At 39.2% G+C, this 8,545-nt stretch overlaps 2 protein-coding genes across 2 annotated transcripts in view; one reads left to right on the top strand and one right to left on the bottom strand.

Annotated features, from left to right (window-relative positions):
* Positions 1-1,153, top strand: part of LOC118343433 (E3 ubiquitin-protein ligase MARCHF7-like) — an 8,118-nt gene extending 6,965 nt beyond the window's left edge. Inside the window, 2 exon segments of the mRNA XM_035682238.1 lie at positions 285-333; positions 444-1,153. Of these exon segments, the coding sequence (XP_035538131.1) occupies positions 285-333; positions 444-535 (141 nt within the window). The 3' untranslated portion in view covers positions 536-1,153.
* A 188-nt stretch (positions 1,154-1,341) lies between these two features.
* The window catches only part of ly75 (lymphocyte antigen 75), a gene marked incomplete at its 5' end in the record, with an annotated part of 21,713 nt that continues 14,509 nt past the window's right edge, over positions 1,342-8,545 (bottom strand). Inside the window, 12 exon segments of the mRNA XM_035682234.1 lie at positions 1,342-3,135; positions 3,578-3,760; positions 4,528-4,644; positions 4,739-4,897; positions 5,122-5,326; positions 5,535-5,758; positions 5,871-6,056; positions 6,435-6,557; positions 6,668-6,832; positions 7,356-7,518; positions 7,618-7,838; positions 8,210-8,339. Coding sequence (XP_035538127.1) covers positions 2,960-3,135; positions 3,578-3,760; positions 4,528-4,644; positions 4,739-4,897; positions 5,122-5,326; positions 5,535-5,758; positions 5,871-6,056; positions 6,435-6,557; positions 6,668-6,832; positions 7,356-7,518; positions 7,618-7,838; positions 8,210-8,339 — 2,052 coding nt within the window.

Genomic DNA, 8,545 nt, shown 5'->3' with positions numbered 1-8,545 from the left:
ACACACACACACACTAACACTAGATTTACCCATAGTGCTAATTCAGCACTACGGTTGATCATACTACATTAGTCTTTTTCAACATTGGCTGAAAGAGCCATTTGTATTTTCTTGCTGTCAGACTACATTACATTGAACAGTGCTTCCTGTGTTTGTAGTCTGTGTATACAACATTGACCCACAGGCACTCAAGTCAATACTAATTTACACAATCTGAAAATGTTTTAACTGTTACGGTAGAATATAAATCTTGAAAAGAGAAACCTCTTCCCTTTCTCACCCAGTTATTCAACCTGGTGAGAATTCTTCATGAACACATGGACAATCTTGAAAGTATGTTACTCAACCCTTCTTTCCTATTCTGTAAATCGCCGACTTGAGTATTTTCCTTGTTATATTTATTACATGGCTACAGAATTTGACTTCATGTCTCTGGATTGCAGTTCCCCATGGTGAAAGCGACGAGGAGATCCGAGACAACAGACCATCTATTGACTTTTCTGACCTGGACGACGATCTGGAAGAGGAGTACTAATTATGTGAAAGTAGTAGAATGAGGGAAAAGAATTTTGGTTGGTCCGAAATATCAATATAATCTAAAGTTGCAGGGCTACTCCATGCCATATGGTAGCTCACCCAGTTTTCGCACATGCTTTGACATCGTCATATTCATCTGAAATGCAACGGCAGTGAGAAATTGCAGGTGGCTTTTGCTGATATGCAAACTTGAAATGAAGTAGTGCGTTAAATATTTTGGTTGACCTCACCGTATATCTGTTTCTATAAGAGTGCACTTTATTCAATTATTATAAAATAAAAATGCAAGTTTTTTTAACTGTTATACCACAAGTGCTTTAATGTTGAAATGGCAGAAATTGAAAAAGCATAGGGGGAAACAGTGACAAGTTAAAATTTTTACTTAAGTTGTGATGTTTAGGATGCTTTGTTGGAGAGAAAATAAAAAGTGGTTATTCCTTTTAATGTCTGTGTTCCTCTGGCTTTTCCCACTGAGAATATGTTTAAAAAGAAATAAGAACTTACTCCATTGACTTAAATTTTCTTCATCATTGTTCAGTGTTTGAAATGCTTTATGTATGTACAAATCTAGTTTCATGCTTTCAATTTTGGGAATAAAGATTGAACGCAAACTGCCTTTTTTTTGTGAAGTCTTATTTACTAGTAGGCTTATATATTAGTTTATTATAAGAGGTGCCTCTTGTTAGAATCAAAATCTAAGCAGCTAAGCACTAGTGATTTGACTGAAACAATGACTTACTGCTGGAAGATGTACTTTCAAACAAGTTGTTTGGAGACAATATCTCAAAAGTATGAGCCCATGGAGCGAGTCATGAAGACAGAAAATTTTATTGGAAGGATACTGTACCTGATATGAGCTGACAGATCTCATTAGGAGCGGTGGTAAAGTTAAAAAAACAACAACATTAACATTTGGTTTACCCTTGATATGAATGGGTTAACAAGCCATACCGAGGCAGTTCCACAAACTGAAAGGAAAGCTCAGGCTTTTTGACATTCAAACGACTCAGAGCATCTTTGGTTCATTCTTAGTTAAAAAAAACAAACATCACATATTTACAAAGCATTCAAAGCGAACACCAGTGCAATTTGAACGTCTTTAAAAACTCTTCAACCCTCATTGTGCTTAAACATAGGAACTGTAGCTCCACAACGTATTAAAGTGCGTTCTTGCTCAGTAGTTAAGTGCATAGGAAAGTCTGATCTACATAAACAGACAAATGATACAGACGTGTCTGATTATTTTTGTGGCTAAGACAGTGTCCTACACTTTTAAAACTAATCAGCAGGACTAAAATTTAAAGATTTTTCTCTTTGATTTACATATTGACAACTAAAACACATTAACCTGACTTATTAATAGCTATTAATAAGTCGAAAGAATCAGTAAATACATTGGAAATTACCTAATCCAGTGGCTTAAAAAAAAACTCCCATCTCTTTCAAACTCATGATGTTAAAAGGCACAGTCAGACATTAATTTCTACTTGTTTAAAGGCTCAGTCCAAAGACCAGAGTGTGATCTCTCAATCCAGATAACTTTAATGTGATTTGCTGGGGTACGGAGATTTTAGCTGCAAGCTCAGGCCAATTAAGTGGAGCTCAAAACCAAATCCAACCCACAGCCAATTTAAAGAACTCAACAGCAAAGTTTCTCGTAAAATATGATTGAAACGTTTACAGTCTTTAGTGTCTTCCTTTTGCTTGTGGACAGTTATGGGGCATACTTCAGTAGAAACTACTTCTCAAATGATTCACAGTGAGATCTTGGCAGTATTGTAAGTATTTGAAGGAGAAACTATGCAGATATATAGCACTCCAAGTCAAAGAAAAACTAGTTTGACTGGATTTTTAGATGAACTGGCCCTTTAAATGTACTGATTGATGACAATGTGTATTTTGAAGTTGAAAAATACAACTGGAATATGTTGATAGACTGACTAATGGTAAATACAGCATAAAACAAGAAATGTTTTGTGTCTGATAGTTTGAAGTCACAATACATCAGTGCAATTTAACCCGTTATAAGGCTAAAAGGGAGTGTTATATCAGGATGCATATTTCTTTAAATCACATCTTTTTACAATATCAAAAACCCCAAAACAGAACTCTAACATCCCATTAATGTCAATGATCAACATGTACCACAAAGCATCAGCCCAAGTCTTTACATTAGGTATAACACAGGTCTCACAATCTAAAGTAGCGCAAATTTTGGCAAATATTCACAATTTGCTAACAATATTTACAGTTACAATAAAACCTAATTCCAGAAAGTTTGAAGGCTTGAGTGGGATAAATAAATAATTTTAAAAAAGGGGAAGGCTTTTTAGTAAGAGCAATTGTGCTCCTGGTGAAAAGTACTAAAATGCACACAGGGCAGGCACATCAATACTCCCTGAGGCTGACCACTTAAGCAAGCTCAGTCAGCTTCTGTCATAATACTGGTGGTGTCTGATTCATCAAAGGTCCTCTTGTAGCGGACGGTAGAAGAGAAGTGGGCTCTTTTCTTCTTATATACAACAAAGCCGATGGTTAAGAGGACAGCGATGAGGACCACGATGAAGAAACCAAGTGCAACAGGGGCGCCTGCAGACTCTGAGAAGCAAAGGTGAAGTTAGTCATCAGGTTTCGTGTTCCAAGTAAACAAGATAGAAACAAAAAGAAACAAATCTACCAACCAGCACCTCTAAAGCTCACTAATTAACACTTTATATCTTGTTTGTTTAATCCGTACAAAAACTGAAGTGTAATAATGACAGCTAGCTGTTTTATAGGCGGTTATGTGCCAGGTTGTTTCTTGGCCGGAACCAGCAACTTCCTAGAGTCTCCACTGTTTGCCTGGCAGCTTTTTACCTACGGACAGTGCCAACAGGCTAGTTGTTTCCACCTGTTTCCATACTTTGTGTTAAGCTAACCTTCTAATGCCTCCAGATACACATTTACCGTACATATAGGAGCGGTATCTATCTTCTCTTAACGCGAATAAGCATATTTCCCAAAATGTCGAATTTTCCTTTAATGAAGTTGTGACACTCACTCGCTTCAGTTTTGCAGACAACACGACTGTGGCTGTCCTTGCAGTTGACAAGCTTCCAGATTCCTTTATCTCCTGCCATCATGACGGCACACTGGGGATCCGACTTCTTCCCAGTACCTAAGACCTCAGGCTTCCAGTTTGAGTAAGCCAGAGTCGAGCCATCCTGCCAGGATACAGGCTTACCTGTAGAAGAGGAAGAACAAGGACATAACGAGAGGGGAAAGGAAGGAGGACTATCATCACTCTCACAACACAAATAATGTGTTTTTTAATGATGTTGAGGGTTAATATCGGACTCAAATGAATAACATAAAGAATTAATAAAATAAGAATAAAATAATTATCACAGAGATTTGTTTATTATGTTTATTATTAAATTTGTTGCCACTTAGGGCAGCAGAACAAGCAATAAACACAGACCTGACATATTATTAAAGGTGATATGTTGATTGCCAATTAACACATCCAGCAACATTAGTTTGAAGTCATGTTTCTGTCCGCTTTAAAATGTTACGTCCAATATTCTAGCTCCGTTTTAGGTCTCTACCAGCTGCTGAGGCTATCTGGCTCCTTAGATGCTAAAGGTTTGACTGCGTTCACCAGCTTGGCACTAACTTTGCTGTCTGCGTTTTTGTGTTGCGTAGGCAGTGTTTAGTAAGAGCTGCCTGTTGTGGCTGAATGCTGATGCTGAGGGTTCAGTAAGAATGAACCCAAACAGTAAAATTATGGGCTATAAACCCCCTCCCCATCAGTCCCAAATTAATTAATTGAAGTGATTTAATACTAATACTAACTCAGAACAATTAGCTAAATCTAATTGAATAATGTTTTCTGTTGCTGTAACATATATTCATAAAAGAAATAGTTAAAAACTGCAGATTGGACCTGTAATGTTATCTAAATCCTCCTCGGTTTACTGTCTTGTATATGCTTAAAAATATGGGGTTTACCTTGAGCATCCAGGACCACGTCAAGCCATACACGACTGGTGATGAGAGGGGAATCATACATGTACTTAGACACAAAGTTGTTCTCCTCTGAGGTTTTTATGGTCAGCAGCTGAGCATCTGTCAGCAGAAGAAAAAAAAAAACAATTGGTGGACTACAGTTGCTTCAGATGAATACTAATGATAACCCTTCATACACCGAAAAACAACTCACTCATGTTCAGACAGACGCCCTTGGCCTGCTCCATACTGTACACACTGTAGTTGGAAAAGCTCATGTCAGCGTAACAGTGATTCTCATCCTGCACCCACTTGGCCATACCGTTGCTCTGAGGGCAGTGATTGGTCTCTGGGGCAACCGGCTGTATGGCTCCTGATTCATAACAACACAGACACATAAGGTGGACAGTCAGTGCCATCCAGCACAAATGAAGTCACAGGCGTATGCATCATTTTACACAATGGCACAACTTTGCCATAATGTACGAAAAGATTAAGTGGTGCTCATTTTCTTTTTCAGTCATTTCCCTTTTTCAACATGATAAAAGAGGAACAATGTCGTTCTAGAAATAAAAAAAAAACACATCAGACTCTTACTCTGAGAACTGGTGGTGATAGTGGTGGTGTAGCAGATGGCACCCTCTGCCACCATATTGCAGCCAGTCCTCACCCAGTCTCCAGCAGGATTTACAACAACACAGCTGGCCCCTTGTTTATCTGAGCGGGAGCTCTGTAAGTCAGAGATGGTGGCTTTGTAGTTAAATTCCGTTCCATCAGACCACTCATAGACTGAGCCACTAACCTGCATGGAGAGAGAGAGAGAGAAGACGTGTGAGGAGAGAGGAGGGAGAGTGGCGAAGAGAAGAGAGAGAGAATGAGAGAGAGGAATAGAGTCATGGTAAAACCCCATCTGATTTGCAGAAGTGAAATTATGAGCAAAGAATTCTGAGGCGTCGTCATGTGAGAGAAATGCAAATTTAGCACATATTTTGGTGAAGCGATATTCTTACATCCTGGTCTGACAGCCCAATCCAGAGCGGGAAGCCATCCATCTTGGCAATGAGCTTCACGTGGGCACTGTGCTGGATGTCGTGGACACTTGCCAGGTGGCCTCCACGCTGAGTGCACTCTTTCAGAGCCTGGTACCAATTCAACTTTTGGGTTACTACCTCATAAGATAAGTTGCCGTAATGTTGAAAATCCTTGGATGACAGGTTGTACTCCTGTTTTTGTTCTTGGGAAGGAAGGATTAAAAAATATGTAAGAGGATGAAGTATTTTCAGTGACGATAACACTAGAGGTGGACAGAGAAATATACATTTTGATGTAAAGTGTGAGACACCAACCATTGTCCAGTTTGCACGTCACAATAGTCTTTTGTTTGAACTCTGCAAACAAGTTTCGATTTGAGGTGAGAATCCAGTTCCCGTCAGTGGTGAGACCAGCCATGAAAGGTTCGCCTACATCGGGTCTGCCTTTTGCCCAGTTGGAATATTGGACATTTGTGCCATCATACCACTTCATCTTGTCATCTACAGCAGACAAAAATGACTATTAAAACTGGCATAATGACATAAATACTAGTACTCACTAGTACATCTTTTTTCGCTTAAAACACTGTGTAAGTAACCCAAGGCTGTTACTACACTAATCAGGCAACCATATATAGTCTATGTTAACATTGGCCCCAGAAAAGCCCACCAATCAAAGAGCTTGAGCGCCACATCCCACCATACAGATTAAGTTCAATGAGCTCTTTGATAGTACCAGTGATATCTAGAAGGCATGTAAGAACTTGTATCCGATCCATATTGGCAAATACCCTTGAGTTTAGGTATCACAATCTGTATTAGCAGACAAATGCGTTTTACTGCAAAATAGACATTTGTGGTTAAGTAATAAATACAAACCGTTGTTATCTTTGAACAGCCCCAGCCACACAAACTGGACCAAGTTTTGAAATGGTATGAGCTGCTGCTTGATAAACTCATTCTCCTCTGCATTTCGGATGGTTAGGATGTCTGCATCTGCATCTAAAATATACATGCATCATTATTAGCAACTTTAGCAACATCAGTCTGTTATAGAAAGTCTCATAAGAAAACCAAAACACAACATGTGCCCAATGTTGTTAAATTCTTACGTAGTTTTCTGCAGGTTTGGTGAATCTGTCCTTGGTCAAACTGCTCCCATCTGGAGGCGACCAGCTGGAAGGAGTAGCAGTTCTTCTTGAAGGGGATCCAGTTTGGACCATTAATCTTATGGGGGCACTTTACTGCAACGTCCTCTGGTGTGATGATGATCTCCTCTGTAATACATACGTTTGTATTTTTATGTAGATGGTTTAAAAAAATATTGGTATTTGCAAGAGTGATGCAGAGATGGAAGAGATTTTAGAGGAGATCAAATCTGTAAAGATTTTGAACCACAAGACTAAATAAAAAGATGTTATATAGATATTGTGATAATTCAATTACAGCCGATAAATTATTGGTCCATAATAATAGTTATTTATTGTGAGTTACTTATATGTAATGTTTGATAGACTTCATGTTCTATGAAAGCCACTGTATGTTCGTGAATTTTTTGGATGAATTTTTCTAGACGTTTTCTCCACCATCTTGCTGTACAAATGCACCGACCAGAAAAAGAAGATCCGTTATAAAATGTACAACTGTTCCTGAGAGAATTTACTCAGGAGTCATATTCCTCAAGTTTTCCTATCTTGAAAATTTTTTTCGTACACCTGTAATTCCTCCCCCTAGCAGGGATTAGCTGTATGAAGAGGTACAACAGGCATTTCTGTTTATCTTTTCCATATCCACACTTACTGTGTGGTTTGTGACAGATAGCGCCTCCTAGCTCTTCTTCACACTCGGTGGCTTTCCAGAAGCCATCGGTGTCCAGGTAGACACACGACCCACTGGTGAGATCAGAAGACCAACGACTGAATACGGTGTGACTGTGGTCGGTCCAGCGGTAGTGGGTCCCACCCTGAACACAAGACAAAACACAAAAGAAACATTTAAAAAAAAGAATTTTGTAAAAAAATAGTGGATTCAAATAAAGACTGCCATTCTCTGGTACACTTACGTCTTCGCTAAAGAGGCCGATCCACATGGGCGTGCGTGCACGGCTCACATGCACAGTGAGGGTGGACTGCAGGAGGGTATCGGCCACACTTGCCAGGTACATGCCGTTTTTTTGGCACTGCTCTAAGGCCCCAAACCAGGTGAGGTTTTTGACAAGCAGCAGGATGGTGTGGTTGTTGACTACGAAGGGCTCTGTGGGGACGTGGGGCTCCTCGACTTTATCTGAAATAAGTAAGCCCACAATGCAACATAAGGTCATGTAAGTTGTGCCAGAGATTTTTTTAAGTATTTATTTTCAAGTATTTATACTTCATGCCTTTTGTTAGAGAAATGACAGCAGAGAGATGGGAACGTCATGCTATTAAGGTCCCCGCTAGATTTGAACCATGATTGGTCAACACCTTAACCCCTAGCCATGCATCTTTTACTGCCCTTTCAAATGTATTATCCACAGTTAACATGCATCAAAGTCTATACTTAATAACATTATTCAGAATAAATAAAGAACTTTAGCATGCCAGATTAAGTAACTTGATTAAGTGACTTCTTGCTGGATAATAAAGCATGATTAGATGTTGGAAGCAGTGATTTACCTGCATAGTGCTGGCAAACCGACAGATGTTGAAACTGTGTGCAGGAAGAATAGTCCCAGGAACCCAGCATGTCAGAGTTGGGGTTATTGATCATAAACACACACAAATCCATACTGTCTGGATCCAATGTCTATCGAAAAAACAAACAAAGAAAAATTACATTAAAATGAGGTTAAGTCTATTTTCCTGTTAAATGTGTTCCCTTATAGTGAGCTACCACAGGCCAATGCTAACAATAAAGAACACATTGTTTCTATCTACAGTCTGTGGCTGTAATGCAGACTGTATAAAGATGTATAAAGACGTATAAAGCACACAGTGGTCAGACAGCGGAGC

This window comes from Morone saxatilis, unplaced genomic scaffold (assembly GCF_004916995.1).
Source record: "Morone saxatilis isolate NCDOM2014 unplaced genomic scaffold, NCSU_SB_2.0 Contig11, whole genome shotgun sequence".
NCBI lineage: Eukaryota > Metazoa > Chordata > Actinopteri > Moronidae > Morone > Morone saxatilis.
The sequence above is the reverse complement of the archived record's forward strand: the minus strand, read 5'-3'. Positions and strand labels throughout refer to the sequence as shown.